At 33.0% G+C, this 18,108-nt stretch overlaps 1 protein-coding gene across 1 annotated transcript; it reads left to right on the top strand.

Moving 5' to 3' along the window:
* Positions 1-382: 382 nt before the first annotated feature.
* On the top strand, positions 383-6,061 carry LOC134707304 (galaxin-like). The gene is made up of 3 exons (XM_063566955.1): positions 383-433; positions 4,518-4,608; positions 5,468-6,061. Exons 2-3 carry the CDS (start codon positions 4,527-4,529, stop codon positions 6,034-6,036), a joined length of 651 nt encoding a protein of 216 aa, XP_063423025.1. The 5' UTR covers positions 383-433; positions 4,518-4,526; the 3' UTR covers positions 6,037-6,061.
* Positions 6,062-18,108: the final 12,047 nt, after the last annotated feature.

Raw genomic sequence — 18,108 nt, 5'->3', positions numbered from 1 at the left:
GTTTTTTTTTCAGGTTTCATTGGGCTTCTTTTATAATAAAATATACCAGATTTGATGGCTACCTTCTTTGCATGTGACCTGTTTACCAGAAATGAATATTTGACATGTTTAGCGTTTGTATGCGCAAAAATGTTGCAAAATCAGCACTAAAAAAATGAACTATTCAGCGACGACGTAGAAGAAAATTTGAAGAACAGCAAAGATGATTAAAACCTTTTCATGAAAAGGAATATTTTCGCTTTAATAACTTTTTCATCATGACTTGCGCTAAAGTGACCTTTTTATTTTTTCTGTGAAAGATACAAAGTTTTTTAAGAATTGATATAAAATGGAACATATGTTGACACTTTATCGTTTGTTTTTATGTAAACTGATAGCTTTATCAAGCTGTTGTCATTGTTACTGCGAAGTTAAACAGGCAGACATTAGAAAAGTAAGTTTAATATCAATATTTTTTTTATTTTAATGTTTAAAATTTTAAAAAAAAGTAAAATAAAAATAAATGTGTTTTATCAATTTAATTTTGAAAGATGTAAGAGCAAAAATGCTGATGATTCTAATAGGATGATAATTTTATCGAAAAACTTGACAATAGTATGACCAAAATAACAACGGATAAACGGACAGGTCTACAATACACTACAGAAAAATAATTGGCAACGTCAAGTCCAACAAATTCAGCAAGGATCAGACCCTTCTCGACTAGCTGCACCGAGAGGGACACATACGTCACGTTTATTTCAAAACGGGTCAATATATGTTCTTGATTTAGATAAAAGAAAGACACAATTAAAAAATAACACATAAACTTTGACATTTTTAGTGGCATATATATCGCAAAAATATAACTGTTAGGGTGCTGTCAATATCATTCAACTTGTGTTTTTCTCGAAATAATATAAATGTTTCGATCTAATTGGTGTTGCTAGTAATGTTGGTGTGATCATGGAGTGTATTGAATTTTACACAAGTTTTATGAATGAATACAACCAAGATATGCAATTTTGAAGCAAGTACAACAGTTTTTTTCTTTACGGGGTGAACTAAAAAAAAAAATTAAGAGGAATTTCTGCGACACATTTTTAAAACGGATGATGCGCTTATTTAAGAAAACTTATTCATCTGTTATATTTATGAATTGTTTGGTCGTTTAGGAAAATTAAAAAAATATATATATTTTTCAAAATTTAACATGTACATACTTATTTCTACGGAAGCCCATAGGGGACCTACAAAAAAATAAAATTATTTCGTTATCTCAATATATATATCGTTATTTCGATATAATTAAATCGTTATTTCGATATAATTAAATCGTTATCTCGATATTTTTATATCGTTATCTCGATAATCATTTATTTCGTTATCTCGATATAATTATATCGTTATCTCGATATTTAAATCGTTATATCGATATATTTATTTCGTTATCTCGATATATTTATTTCGTTATCTCGATATATTTATTTCGTTATCTTTCATCGTTATCTCGATATATTTTTTTCGTTATCTCGTTATCTCGATATTTAAATTGTTATATCGCTATACTTATTTCGTTATCTCGATAAAATTACATATAATTGCAATTTTTGTCTCGCCTGCGACGAAAGTTGCAGTATGCGAGACATAGGTATCGCCTGCGACGAAAGTTGCAGTATGCTAGACATAGGTATTACTATCAGGTGGCGTAAACTATTTGTTTAAAGCTTTATATTTCAGAAGCCAGAAGACCTGTATGCTTCATATCTTGTATGCATATACCTTATGTTACGAGGTTTCCGTCTCTCATATGTCCTTTGTCCCTGACCTCATTTTCATGGTTCAGCGACTGCTAGAAAAAAAGGGGAGGGTTGGGATCCCGCTAACATGTTTAACCCCGCCACATTCTGTATGTATGTGCCTGTCCCAAGTCAGGGGCCTGTAATTCAGTGGTTGTCGTTTGTTGCTGTGTTACATATTTGTTTTTCGTTCATTTTTTTGTACATTAAGTAGGCCGTTAGTTTTCTAGTTTGAATTGTTTTACATTTGTGATTTCGGGGCCTTTTATAGCTGACTATGCGGTATGGGCTTTGTTCATTGTTGAAGGCCGTACGGTGACTTATAGCTGCTAATTTCTGAGTCATTTGGTCTCTTGTGGCGAGTTGTCTCATTGGCAATCATACCACATCTTCTTTTTTATAATTATATGTTGGTTTGTGTTTTGTTGCACCTAATCTGAAGAATCACATGAGCTTCAGCCAATGCCATCATCATGCATCCGTCTTCCGTCCATAAACCGTTTAGTTTAAAAATCTTCTTTGGAACCACTATGGGTATTCTGGCATATAGTGTTACCCTTGTCCGTCCGCCCGTCCGTACGTACGTCCACCAGGGGACTTTGAGCATTCTGTTTGGTCGATTTTCAAGAGTTTTCTATAACTACTGAACTGATTTGATTGAATCTAATTATAAGTTAATATGTTCTTACCAAAGTCCTTAACAAGTGTTGTTACTTTTTGAGCCGATCCGAAATTCCAACTGTCTGGCCACTAGCGGAGGTCAAAATTTGCATTGAAACCCTATGGAAAACCACATTTGCATCTCCCTTTTTGAGAATCACTAATCAGAATCAAACCAAACTTGGTATAGGTGTTCACTATATAGGTCCTGTTGCTACTTTGTAGTGGATTCGTTAAACAAGAGTGCACACGCTGAAATGTCTCGCCTGCTTTACTAACCATGATTGGTGTAATGTTGATAGTCCTAAAGCACTACAAGTATCACATATATAAACTTAAAATTATCATTGCTCCATGAAAATGAGATCAAGGTCATATAAAACAAGACAGACAGACATGTTCACCTTTCAATCATTCCATACACCAAACATAGTTGACCTATTGATTATAGTATACAAGAAAAATACCAAACCATGAAACCTTAACATTGACCAATGAACCATGAAAATGAAGTCAAGGTCAGATGAACCCTGCCAGACAGACATGTACACCTTACAATCATCCCATACACCAAATATAGTTGAACTATGGCTTATAGTATAAGAAAAACAGACCAAAACACAAAAACTTAACATTGATCAATGAACCGTGAAAATGAGGTCAAGGTCAGATGAAACCTGCCAGACTGACGTGTACCCCTTACAATCATTCCATACACCACATATAGCTGACCTACTGCTTATAGTATCTGAGAAACGGACCTAATCATGTTACTTTAACCTTGATCACTGATCCATGAAATGAGGTGGAGGTCAGGTGAACCCTGCCATCGTTTAGAAATGTCGCAGACTGATTCACATGCGCTTTTTGGGTAGACCCTCATTTGATGTCGCCTGCGCACGCAGAAGCGACACATAGGGATCACTATTCGTCGTCATGTTAAATTTTTAATTTGAAAACATTCTTTCATTATTTCATTTAATTGCACTAATAATAGTGTTACAATGTATTATAGTTAAAGTTAAATTAAGTATTATAAGAATTAAATAAGAAAAATAAAAAGGTGGTGCAGCCCATCGGCACATGTGGGCTAATTAAGCATATCATAAAACACAAGAAGGAAGGTTGTTGATGATATGAAGATTTTTCTGCCTTAGAAAATGTTCCCATTACAGTCATAACATACACCTTATATACATTAGTAGTTGAACTGTTGCTTATAGTACTTAAAAAACAGACTATAAAAAAAAGAAAAAAAAGAATACATTAACCAATGAACCATGAAAATGAGGTCAAGGTCAGATAAAACCTGCCAGACTGACATGTACCCGTTTTAGTCATTCCATACACCACATATGGTTGACCTACTGCTTATAGTATTTGAGAAACGGACCTAATCACGTAACTTTAACCTTGATCACTGATCCATGAAATGAGGTCGAGGTCAGGTGAAACTTGTCTGACAGACTTGAAGACGTTGCAATGTACACATATACCAAATATGGTTATCCTATTACTCATAATAAGTGAGAAATTCATATGACAAAAAAGTCTTTTTTTTTCAAGCAGTCGCTGAACCATGAAAATGAGGTCAGGGACAAAGGACATATGACAGACGGAAACTTCGTAACATAAGGTATATGCATACAAGATATGAAGCATACAGGTCTTCTGGCTTCTGAAATATAAAGCTTTAAACAAATAGTTTACGCCACCTGATAGTAATACCTATGTCTCGCATACTGCAACTTTCGTCGCAGGCGAGACAAAAATTGCAATTATATGTAATTTTATCGATATAACGAAATAAATATATCGAGATAACGATGAAATTATATCGAGATAACGAAATAAATATATCGATATAACGATTTAAATATCGAGATAACGATATAATTATATCGAGATAACGAAATAAATAATTATCGAGATAACGATATAAATATATCGAGATAACGATTTAATTATATCGAAATAACGATTTAATTATATCGAAATAACGATATATATATTGAGATAACGAAATAATTTAATTTTTTTGTAGGTCCCCTATGGGCTTCCGTATATTTCTTTTCACAGGCATTCAACATGAAAATTGGATTTTCCGTTGTCCTGGTCGTGTTTACTTTGAATATACATTTCGTGGACGGATGGTTACACAGTTCGAACAGTAAATACTTTGATATGATATACATACATGTATAAAAATTAAAATTATGTATGTAGCTAATATAACAGATGTAAACTATAAATCACGCCGGTCTGGTTTAATTATCCTACAGTTATTGTAAAATATCTCAATTCTAAACTTGTATTTGTTTTTAAGAAATGGGTATTACTATATTTTCAATACTGGATAACAACGATGACACATATTCATGATGGTCATTCTCACACACCGCTAGTTGGTTTATCACATTTAAATTCGGACATACAGTTATATTGTGAGAGTAATTAGTTTAGAGAAAAAAAAGAGTAATGTTTTCAAATAAGGTTAATATATTCATGCTTGTATCCAGTTAAATCTTAATCTTTGCTGTTAAAATTCATCTTCCAAAATTGGCACGCATTATAAAGGATATTACATTTTTTTCGAATTTTGTACATATTCGGTTGATTGCTTAAACATAAGCTTGATCATTTAGGAAAAAAATAATGTAAACACCTAAATCCAGTGCTAAAGTTGTATATGTTAGGGACCACTGATATTTAATTTGAGATTTGAAAACAGGAAATTATATCTCCTCTACACCATTGATCTGACTATTTGATTACACACTGTTTCTCAAAAATGAAAATCAAGGTTTATATGTTCAAAGAGTAAACGATAACATTAAATTATATGAAGACACATCTTTCTGTTGAGCAATTTGTTCCATAAAAAGATCTTTATTTATGTTTGACTTCCAAAATTCCGACAATACGTATAGCAGAATAAAAATAAATTATTCTTGCGTTAGTTTTCTCTCCAAAATTGAATAAAAATAGTTCATTCCTTTTCTAAATGTTAACTGTGTTTTTAATTCTAGGCGTATGTGGTTACCAACGGTACGATCCAAACTTCCGTAGCTGTTGCGGAGGAGTGATAACGTCAAAAGGTTCATGTTGTGGAACAAGGTCCTACGATTATCGTTTCCGAAGCTGTTGCGGAGGAAATATAACGTCAAAAGGTTCATGTTGTGGAACAAGGTCCTACGATTATCGTTTCCGAAGCTGTTGCGGAGGAAATATAACTTCAAAAGGTTCATGTTGTGGAACAAGGTCCTACGATTATCGTTTCCGAAGTTGTTGCGGAGGAAAGATAACTTCCAAAGGTTCATGTTGTGGAACAAGGTCCTACGATTATCGTTTCCGAAGCTGTTGCGGAGGAATGATAACTTCAAAAGGTTCATGTTGTGGAACGAGGTCCTACAATTACCGTTTCCACAGCTGCTGCGGAGATGTGATAACTTCAAAAGGTTCATGCTGTGGAACAAAGTCCTACGATTATCGTTTCCGAAGCTGTTGCGGAGGAATGATAACATCAAAGGGTTCCTGTTGTGGCACAGTTTCTTATGATCGACGTTTTCGAATGTGTTGTAACGGTCGCATTTGTTAAATGAAATAAAATATGGTCATTAAAACATATGTAGTAGCGTATTTTGTACTCCCCGCTTACGAACTTCCTGTCGCATAATGTTTTCTGTTCTGTGTTTATATATGATATTTCATCCGTCTGTCCAATATCAAGTTGATATTTTTTTCCTTTGTTGTTCACTTTGAAGTTGTAGACACATCAAATGGAAACGTGTTCTGTCTTATTACAATGCTAAAGGAATACTGCGCATGCTCATGGCAATATAAAAGTGCGAATGGGAAAATGTGTCCTATGAACACCCATTGTTTTTCTCCTTGTTAATTAAACTGAAACATCAAAAGCATTTTGTTTTAATTTGAATTTTGAAAATACACTCACTCCCTAAAGTATCTATCAAAAGTTATTCAACATGTTTAATATTTTATTATCTGATCAAAGAAATTGCATATTGATAGAGTATTTGAAAGTGCTATAATTTCACTAGGAGGTTTGTACATGTTTACTGGAAATTCAGAAATTAAAGGTCAGTGTCATGTAAATGCGTTATGACTATCTAGAGCAGACAAATTGGTACCGTTAATGTTATTACTACCACTCGGTCGATGCCTCTGCAGATGGACTGTTAGTCCCCGAGGGTATCACCAGCCCAGTAGCCAGTACTTTGGTGTTGGCATTAAAATACGGATTTTTTGTAAAATTTGCTATTACAAAATGTAAGAAATTATTATAACTTAAGGAATGTATCTCCCTCATGCAAAGCTGTATTATTTTCAGCAGCAAATTTTTCACAAACAGACAAAAGTAATCTAAATCGAGCAACTGATTGGCTTATTATACACATAGCATTAGTATAGCTGGTTTTTTTAATATGAGTTTTTTTCAAAGAACAAGCAACATCAGCAGAAATAAATAAATAGCATTTTTGCGAACTCTTCTAAGAACTGTGTTTCAATGATAACAATTGTTCAGTCATTCGGAGCCTCATATCATCGCGAGAATTTTATGCTGCTATTTGAGATAGATGGTAAAACAATGCAACAGGATACATATTTAAGTTAGTTTCATCAATGACAGCCAATTGTTCATTTTCAGGATCATTCAATCTTTTTTTTTTTAACTCTGTCAAGGTATTGGCGAGATCGAATAAACTTATAGTAATACTTTTTAGCACACCAATTATCTGCATTACTTTCTCCTTTAATTAATTACAGTATTACGATATTCTGAAGTTTTAAACTGCTTTATTAACCAACTTACTACAATATGTATAGAAATGTCCATGCTTTATAAAAGGACAATTTCGACATCTAGTCATTATAAACGGAGAAATTGCTACAGCCAGTCATTACGAAATCTCAGTCATGCATTACGAAATTACACCCGTGCATTATGAAATCACAGTCATGCATTATTAACAGATGAAACGGGACATCGATTAAATCTTTTATTTCTTTAAATAAGTGTGACATTTTTTAAATTTTTTTAAACTTAATATCATTAAAACAAGATTAAATGATGTTCATTGTTTTATAACGACTTGAAACGGAAATATTTCACAGCCTTTTTCGAGTACGACTTTCGATTATTATCACTGTTTCGTTTCCGTTGTTCAATCCTCAGAAAGCAGACTTTGAGAATAGTTAAACTGTCTGATTTATTCTTCCCAGCTACTTTATATTTGCTAGATGAAATTAATTTTAATAGCATAAAATTAAGTACTTGGATGAGAAATCAGAAATAACATCTGACAGTCACAATGTTGACCAAAATTCCATGCGAAAAGACTAGTTGAAGTTCTTCCTCACGGCCACGGTAAGTTTCTTACTCTTTGTTTACTCGAAGAATTAAAACCATTTAATAAAAATGTTATAAAACTGGCTTTTTCTGTATTGGTCCTGTTGTAGTTTGTGGATACTTTGGATCCGAGACTCGAAGACTGTTCTTGAATGAAGTTGACTTAGTTGGTTAATAAAAGTATCAATATATGGACTTTTTCGTATTGGCCCTGTAACATGCCCTTGATATTAATCATGGCCTCGGACAGTTGTAATGGCCCTCGGCGTTGCCTCAGGGCCATTACAACCATCTTGGCCATTATTAATACCTCGGACATGTTACAGGGCCAATATGAAAAAGTCCATACATTCATACTATAGTATTCATTTCACAAATGACTTTCGGCATTAAGTCAATTCTAATATATCATATTTCAACAATTCGATTTCTTTTTGATATTTGAAACATCTGTATGATCAAATTTTTATTACGTCAGTTAAGAGATGTCGCGCGCAACGAAGCCATGTAATTCATCAGGATCAGTATCATGAATTACTGACATTAGATCTTGTAAATTTGTCACATATTTTATCAGTACTTTCCGCGGAATGCATCTTAGATTCGCTGCACATAAATAATATATCAAACGCGTAGAATATTCAATTTCACAGTCTCGCATAGTGCTAGGACAAGCAAAACCTTTAATAAGCATATCAACGATTGCATGTTTAGTGATTTCTGACAAACCTGATCGTTTACTTCCAATTGTACTGTATGTTAATGATACTACTTCTTAGATACAGTTTATGAAAAAGATATTAAATGTCGATATATTCTTTCAAAAAACAACGTTCTTTCGAGAACTTGCTCAAAATACAGACAATCTTTGTATTGCCGACATGGAAATTGACAATTAAGACAGGAATATTATCAAAAGATTTGATGCGACAATGTTTAAAAGTTGCAAAGTTTATAGAATTAATAACACAACCCACGGGAATATTAATCATCATGGTCCCTTTTTGAAACATTCAGGTACGTGCATGTCATTATCTCAGAGCATGAATAATATCAGCGGAAGTTGAAAAATCTATTGATGTTTACAAAAATATAGGTTTTAAACTTTAAAAAATAATGTATTATAATAAATGGCAAGTCACTTTTAATTTGAACGAAATTAGGGGGCCGTTCTCTGATACTTATTGTGCCTTGTCCTTTAAGGTGTATTTCTTTTTTGAATTCCATTTCATTTGCGTTCTCTACCTCTTTGATTAAAATTAAGACAGACTAATTATTTCATTTATGAAATGTATTAAAAACAATAAAAGTCAGACTCACACTAACATCACATTACTGTCATCAAAATGAAAGATTTAAGTTTTCCCTTACACGAAATATTTAATTATCATTGTAAGTGTAATTTGACATTTTGAAAATTCTTTTTGACAATCGACCAGACAATAGTTTTAAGTTAATGAAAGGCCTTGAATGACATCAAATAATGCTTGATAGCTTACTATAACACAACTGTCATTTAAGACTTGTAAGGATGCTATGATGATAAATTTGTTTTTTTCAAGAGATACAAGGTAATGGGGAGACGATTATGACGAAGAAAACCCCTGACTGTTCTATGGTGACAAAATTCAAGTGAAATCGGGTAAAATCGAGGACCAAGCATAATTGACCCCTAGTGGTGGTAAAATCCAATAGAAATCAGTGTATACAAATCAGATATCACTGAATTAATAATTATCTCTATTATATACAAATAAATAAAGTGTTACGAAAGGAAGGACACGTGTTCTTCTAGCATACTCTAATACAGCGCAACGAGCATATGATAACTTTATCGTTTTCACTTATCGAAATATATAATTTTTATTCTGTAAAAACAGGTATACGGTAACCATTTTGTATTTTAATAAAATTAAAGATATGAATGAATGCATTTTGTATTTAATATAACAAGATCGGAAATGGCTACTGACAACAACAATAACATATTATCTTTTTTTATATGAATTATCTTGATGGATTTTTGAGAATGCATGGAATATATATGTGAAACATTGCGACATCCAATGCACCACGTGCACAGAGATCCCTATAAAGAGGTTATCAGTTGAAAGAGTTTCTGATCCTACCAAGTTTCTGTTTTCAAAGAGACACATTGAAGCAGACTATTAACCAAAAAGGATAGGAATCTTTCCAACACAACAAAAAAAACGCCATTATGAATTAAGTGACCATTATGGAAAATTTTGGTGTCAGATGCCCTCCGATATCTTTGAATTGTCGTAGCTACAATCCCGTCCTCTTTTTCTTTATTTCAACTTTACCAAAATCCAACTTATCATGAACATGTACGAATTTTAACTTGAAGTCCAGTGTTGCATTATTTAGTAACCAGTTGAAATAGAGTGATGAAGATTAATCAACTAAATCACGAAAATCGTTTTAAAATCGTACCAATATTATATTGCACAGTATATGTCATGACAATTATTGTCAAAATTTGTCGTTTGTAGTTTCAAATAAAGAGATTTAGTATAATTGCCAATTAGACATCTAACTATCCCCAAAGGTCAATTTGAGTGGATATAAGTAATTATAAACAACGGTACGGCTTTCGTCATTGCAAAAACCTATACCGTATAGTCGGCTATATAAAGCCGTGACATGAAAAATATAAAACAATTCAATTGAGAAAACTAACAGCCTATTTCATAACAAAACAATTTACGAAAAACGTAAGCTTTTGAATCTTTTGACAGACATGAACCAACAACAACCACTGAAATCAACGATCCTGATTTGGGACAGGCACATATAGAATGTATTCAACATGTTTGAATGCGCGAATCAACACCTGAACTGGAACAGTTGTGATTACTTGAACATTATGATCATAACGTTGTTGCTTTTAGATTATTATATCCTTTAGGTTGCTCTTATATATGTTTCTGTGTTTTTAATTAGTTTTACAGATGTATGTTGTATTACTGCTACTTTTCGATAGTATTCAGGGTAAGTTTGGATTCGTGATATTATTCTATCAAGAAATCTTATGATTGCTTTGTTAAAGTAGTAATTCTATCTACATGAGGTTTTGCTTAATTTTTTAAATTCAATTTCAAATAATCTGATAGTATGTATGCATAAATGTTGAACATGTTAGTTAATGAAGCATTAAATTATAGAAAAGACAAAAAAAGTCCCAAAAGAGGGACGAAAGATACCAAAGGGACAGTCACACTTATAAATCAAAAACAAACTGACAACGCCATGGCTGAAAATGAAAAAGACAAACAATAGTACACATGACACAACATAGACAACCACAGAATTAACAACACAATCACAGAATAATCCCAAAACTAGGGGTGATCTCAGGTGCTTCAGAAGGGCACCAGATCCTGCTCAACATCTCATGCTGTATCAAAATGTCCAAAAAAAATGAATGTTGTCTTATTATGATACAATGGAATGTTAAGAATGCTCTAGTAGCTTTAGATAGCAAAAGTAGTTTTCATGTTATATAAGAAGCAGGATTTATACTTAATAATACTTTTAATAAATTGAAACTTCTTATAAACACTATGGAGCTTGCAACCCGGCGATACTTATATGTTTGTATTGTAAAGGGTCATAATTTTGTCGGACTATTTATGGCCTATTCATAATAAATGTTTCAGATGTATATTGATTGTTCTTTAAGTTGGATTAATAAGGGTTTAATGCCACTATCAGCACATCTGTGCTATTTCGTGGTGGTCGCGTTTAAAGTCGGAAAACATGATGTATTTGTTAGTTGTAATTGGTTTTCAACTGGCTTTGAGAATATGCGTGCACTTTTAGATTGGTACTTGGTATCGGGTTTCTTTTTCGGTGCGTCGAGTTGTTCTGATGCATATGCAGCTTTCTAACTGATTTTTATCGCTTTTTTACGCTTTGATGTCACACTCATGTTCTTGTATTCGAGGGATGGGTTTAAGTAAATGTGCTATGTCTGACCTATTTAGCAGTTGTCGTTGTTTGCGATTTGTTTGTATTTTGCTTTAGAATAAACCAGTCCGCTGTTTTTTTTAATTCAAAGCGATTAATATGTTTACATGTGTAGGCCTTTTATAACTCATTTTACGGTACCGTTTGAGTTTTGCTCATTGTCATTCTTTGTAAGACAGTCCAAGAATTCTCCTCAGGTCTCAACTCCTCCCAAAAGACGATCCGAGATTTCGTTAATTTTATAGGTGGTAAAACACCTTGATACGCAATTAAGAAAAACAGGAAAAAATTACACACAAAAAATAATGTTTATCTATGGCAATGTGATTTTTAGTGGGCAGAGTTTTGAACATCCAGCATGAACGGTAGTCGCATCTAGGTCAAATATGTCAATTTGGAAGTGCAACACGTAACAGTCATAAATAAACATTTATTACAACATCAGCATCATTTAAGAGGTTGGAAATGTTGAAAGATAATCAAATATATTAAATGCATGCCAATTTGATAAAATTCATTACTCTGTAGTAGTCATTATACACATGTGCAAACACATTTAATTAGATTAAGAGCATGGCTTTATCCATAATGTGAATGAAGCACGTCATATTAGAATCGTCAGTTTTCTAATTTTTAATGTAGTGTTTTTGCAATCGAAACAGCTACAATGAGAGATCAATATGAACACAATAAGACTCAAAGATTAAAACAAAAAAATATATTTTCTCCTAAGTCCACAATGTATACAACATTAGCAAAGACATTGCTTACTTTTGATGTTTCAACTCAAACTTCGAAGTCGCACAGTAGTTTGATTGAGTTCAAGACCATATTCTTTACATTTTTATGTCAACTATTATTAGTAAATTGATTATACTCTTCTTGATATTTGAATGAATTTTTTTTTACTCTTCAACATGAATGTACACACTTAAAATCGCAATCATATGATAAATGCTCAGGAATATATTCATGTTTTCACTTTTGTTTAGTCAAACAAAGGAACGAAACGGAAAATAACCCATCAATTGGAGGTTGGTATGCTACACATATTTAGGTGAATAGTTATAAATGATTTGGAATTTATTATCCTAGCATTTTGCTTTGATTCTTTCCAGTAAGAAGTGATATTAACCGAAAGAAAAAAAAATGAAAGATAAAATGGCAAACTGTATAAAACAATTCAAATATGCACAAAAACACGACCAAAAAACAGTAAAAATCACAAAAATACTGAACTCCGGTGAAATTTCAAATGGAAAGTCCCTAATAAAATAGCAAAATCAAACGACAAAACACATCAAATGAATTGACAACAAATGTCATATTTGTAACTTGGTTCAAGCATTTGCAAATGTAGAAAATGGTGGATTGAACCTTGTTTGATAGCGATAATCCTCTTACTTGTATGACAGTCGCATCGAATTACAGGTTTTTTAAACGATGCGCAAACAAAACAGACATTATCAGCAAAATAGTCTAAATATAGTTATAGCAATAATCACTGTGTTAAAATCTCAAAACAAAACAAAAAACATTAACAACAAAGATAAAAAAAAAGAATCTATTGAAGGAAAAAATCCAAATCTACATTTTAGCGATGTTTAAGAAAATTCTACCTGCGGATTTATATAGTGATGGTCTATCTTAAGCACTCGGTTCAAAACAGTTAGAATGCCTAATATAATAAAAAGTTTAAGAGACTTGAAAACCCAAATATGACAAAGTTGTGCCATATTTGTCAAACACAATCTCTGCGTGTCAGTAAAACAAATTATGCAGTGCATCCAATAATTCAACATTAATAATTAAGTAGTGCAATTACGGAAAAATAAACGTATATTTATGTTCCAAAGATAAACAAAAACACAATGTGTTGGACAATAAAACAAAGGAGAAAATGAATCACTCTATGTCTTTGTAATTTCAAGGTAATTATCTAAAAAAAAAAAACTGGAATGAATACCAATATGTTTTAGCAATGTCAGGAAAGTTTAATTTCCAGGAAGATGACTTTCTCGCATCAACAGGTGAAAGTAGTGAAATTGTTAACCATGAAAGTACCACCTCAAGTAAGTTTTAAAAAAACACATAAAAGTACAGCATTTCTTTAGGGGGAAGTTTTGCATTCTATGGCAATATGATTTTTTAGAGAGCGGAGTTTTGAACAGCCAGCATGAATGGTAGATGTATCTAGGTCAAATATGTCAATTTCGAAGTGCAACAAGTTACAGTCATAATAAAGAATTAGTAACAACATGTGCATCATTTAAGAGGTTGGAAATGTTGATAGATAATTGTATTTTCCCGCGGTTCGTATAGTAAAGCGGGAAAATATTGTATTGTCGTTTCGTTTTTCATTAATATTTATAAGGCATGACAAAATTAACCAATCAGAAGTCGAATTTTGTCTTCCGATATATTGGTGTTTTTCAAGCGCTTTACCTTCTAGCCGTCGTTCAACATAGTAAGCTCATGGACGCCGATATTCAACAAACTATACGTGCAGAAGTGCATAATGCTGTGCAAAACACACTAGAACAGTTATTGGACAATATGACAACTTTACTAGAGTCTCGTTTAGACGGTTTCCAAAGAAGAATCCAGGAAAACCAGAAATCCTTGTCGGACACACAGATAGCCAAGATAGATGAAAATATGTCCGACACATATAAGAGGTAACAAAGAGCAGTACAAACACAACCACAAAGTATTCGTGAAGATGAGGGAGGCCACAACCGAGATGGAAGCAGACAACATGAGTCAGACAAATCTTAACGACGCGAAACGGAAGATAACTGAAGGTATGGACATTATCAAGAACAGACAAAAGTTAATCAAATTAGCTGATTCGTCCGACGTAGGGTGGCGGGTAGTAGCTGATTATATTGCTAATCCTTTGGCAGATTCCGAGGACGAAAAGAAAATGTACAAGGCTCAGTCACGGGCAGATACCAAGATGAAAAAATAAAAACAGAAAAAACGTACAGACCAAAGGGCAACACCATACAAAAAAACAACGACATCAAATTCTACGGGAAGTAAGTCGATACCTGTTAATGTCAGCAGTGGATTTGGAAGACCTGGGAGATGCTTTTATTGTCATGAGAGTGGGCATTGGATAAGACAGTGTCCAACGGCCGCAACAGAACAAAAGAATAAGATAAGTATAAATAGTACTTACAATTTTAGTCGCATAAAATCGAGCGCACCTCTGTTGTGTAAACAAATATCAGCTGATTTTAAATCAATGAAAAGTACACACAATAATGTATGTCAAGGTAACGGTACAGGTGTAGGGTATTTAAAGGAAAAGGTAGACCACCGTGTATAACGCCACATGCGGGGTGTCGGCTATGTTTTACATGGGGTGGCAATTTTGAAGCGACAAAAAAGTAACAAGGTAAGTTCAAGCATCAAAATTTCTTATTTTAAGAACTCTCAGTACCATATAATATATTGCACGGAAGGAACCGCAACATAATCTATTTCCTGAAAGCAGAAGCAGTCGTTTTCAGTGCTCAGTTTTCTCAAACACCTCGCCCTAGTTTTCCGTGTTGCAGATTTTGAGGCTTTATATGCAAATTTCGGTATAAAAACTACTTTACACAACTACCCTCCGTATTATTTATATAGAATTATATTCCTCTCATGAACTTCTACCAAATACCAGTTTCTCAGTAAAAATTAATTGGCTTTAAAACTATTATTCATCAAAATATAAAGTGTCGCTCGGGGTGTCAGATTTTGCATGTCAAGGGGTAGAGGCTTGTCATTAAAAAAGAATACATTTTCTTATAAATAGGTCTCTGTCTGATACTTTTTAATTCAAACACACCTACACTGCTATGATGACAAATTTCAAACTTAAGGTATGTCATTTGGTCCATATTTTAATCTTTTATAAAGTAATGTGCATTTTTATTGATAAACATAGCAAATAGAGCCTCAAACATATCAAAGTAGAAAAAATATTGTATATAAATAGAAGTGAAATGTTATTTGATTTAAATTATACCTTTAAATAACAAAAATGATGACAAATGCACGTAAGAATATGAAAATTTCACGTATGAATGAAAAAGGGTGTTCCCGATTTATTATCAAATCATTAATGATTTAAGTTAAGTTGCATAGGAATACAATTAATTAAATGTAGTGTTGTCAAATCGTACACTTTTGTCTAACCGGTTACTCGGATAATCGTTCGACCGTTAAGTTGGTGTTTGAAAGCCTTATCAATAGAACCATATAATATGTGGTATGAGTGTCAATTTGACAACCTTTCGTTCAAGACATAAATACGCTTTTAGAATTTTAGGCTTGTTCATGAGGATTCCTGGCGGAGTTTGACTTTTGATACTTGTAATCAAATACACCGTATCAACTATAGCGTTTGTACCAACTTCAGATTGAAAATAAAATCTTAATCTCGTAGAATTGAATATGTCATAAGTATGTCTGAAACCGATTATTCTTCCTTTTCTCTTGTTGTCTCCCAAAATAATGTGTAGTGTTTCAATTTGAAATGATAAATTATAAAAAGAGAAGATGTGGTATGATTGCTTATAAGACAATTCTTCACAAGAGACCAACAGGACACGAAATAATTAGTAAAATTTAATCTCATTACTGATTTAAAGTTACTGTTAAAAAACATTTATACTAATTATGTTTCTTTAAGATCCTACCCCGAACTCTAATCATTTTTTTTTAGGATTAACAATTATAGCAATCAATATACTGAATAATTGATCTGTCAAATTAATTACCACGACGACAATTTTTATGATTTCAATACAGATTTATATCAAATTTATCTAAATTGAAAAAGTCCGGTTAACCGGTTAGTGTTTTTGGTATTCGATATTCGGTCGTTCGACCGATTAACCGGTTAACCGGTTAACCGTTGACAACACTAATTAAATGCTTTGAACAGACCAATCTGATGTTATTCTATTTTTGAAACATGAATCTGACTGTTTCCAGGAAAAAGTTAAGCGAAATATTGTCTAGAGGAAATGTATATTCTATTACCATTTGGATAAATGATAGAAATTCAGCAGCGAAATGAGCTATTTTTAAATTTTTAATCGCTGTTTTGTAGTATCAATGTTTTCAGGATAACTTGAAGTTGTGTTGTCATTCCATGGAAAAGATGCCGGTGAGTGTATCTTTGGAGAGAGTATTCTAATTCTTTTTGGAGTGATGCATTTTTGCTGCGTGCACGAGGGCTTTTTATATGAAGCAAGTGCTGAGGTATGATGCAGTGTGGCTGGTGGAGGATTCGGGTAGATCTTATATTGAGAACTATTTTGTGATTTTCCACCAGGTTTGGGTATATTAAGCCATAGCCATGAATTTTTCTGACTATAGTAGTGACTAAAACGGAAAAGAAATAATCATTTACCAGCTTTAAAACTAAATGTTTTGAGGCATTTTATACTATGAATGAAATCAAAAGCATATCTTTAATAAGACTAAACTTGAGGCTCTAAAGAGCCTGTGTCGCTCACCTTGGTCTATGTGAAAATTAAACAAAGGAAGCAGATGGATTCATGACAAAATTGTGTTTTGGTGATGGTGATGTGTTTGTACATCTTACTTTACTAAACAGTCTTGCTGCTTCCAATTATCTCTATCTATATTGAACTTGGCCCAGTAGTTTCAGTGGAAAATGTTAATAAAAATTTAAAAATCTTCTGAAAATTGTTAAAAATTGACTATAAAGGTAACTCCTTAGGGGGTCAATTGACCATTTCGGTCATTTGACTTATTTGAAAATCTTACTTTGCTGAACATTATTGCTGTTTACAGTTTATCTCTATCTATAATAATATTCAAGATAATAACCAAAATAAGAAAAATTTCCTTAAAATTACCAATTCAGGGGCAGCAACCCAACAGCGGAATGTCCGATTCATATGAAAATTTCAGAGCAGATAGATCTTGACCTGATAAACAGTTTTACTTCATGTCAGATTTGCTCTAAATGCTTTGGTTTTTGAGTTATAAGCCAAAAACTGCATTTGACCCCTATGTTCTATTTTTAGCCATGGCGGCCATCTTGGTTTGTTGGCCGGGTCACCGGACACATTTTTAAAAATAGATACCCCAATGATGATTGTGGCAAAGTTTGGTTTAATTTGGCCTAGTAGTTTCAGAGGAGAAGATTTTTGTAAAAGTTAACAACGACGACGGACGACGACGGACGACGGACGCAAAGTGACGGGAAAAGCTCACTTGGCCCTTTGGGCCAGGTGAGCTAAAAAGGCAAAATGAAGTACCCTTATTTTGTCATAGTATAAA

This window comes from Mytilus trossulus, chromosome 1 (assembly GCF_036588685.1).
Source record: "Mytilus trossulus isolate FHL-02 chromosome 1, PNRI_Mtr1.1.1.hap1, whole genome shotgun sequence".
Taxonomy (NCBI): domain Eukaryota; kingdom Metazoa; phylum Mollusca; class Bivalvia; order Mytilida; family Mytilidae; genus Mytilus; species Mytilus trossulus.
Note: the sequence above shows the minus strand (reverse complement) of the source record. Positions and strands in the feature narration are given on the sequence as shown.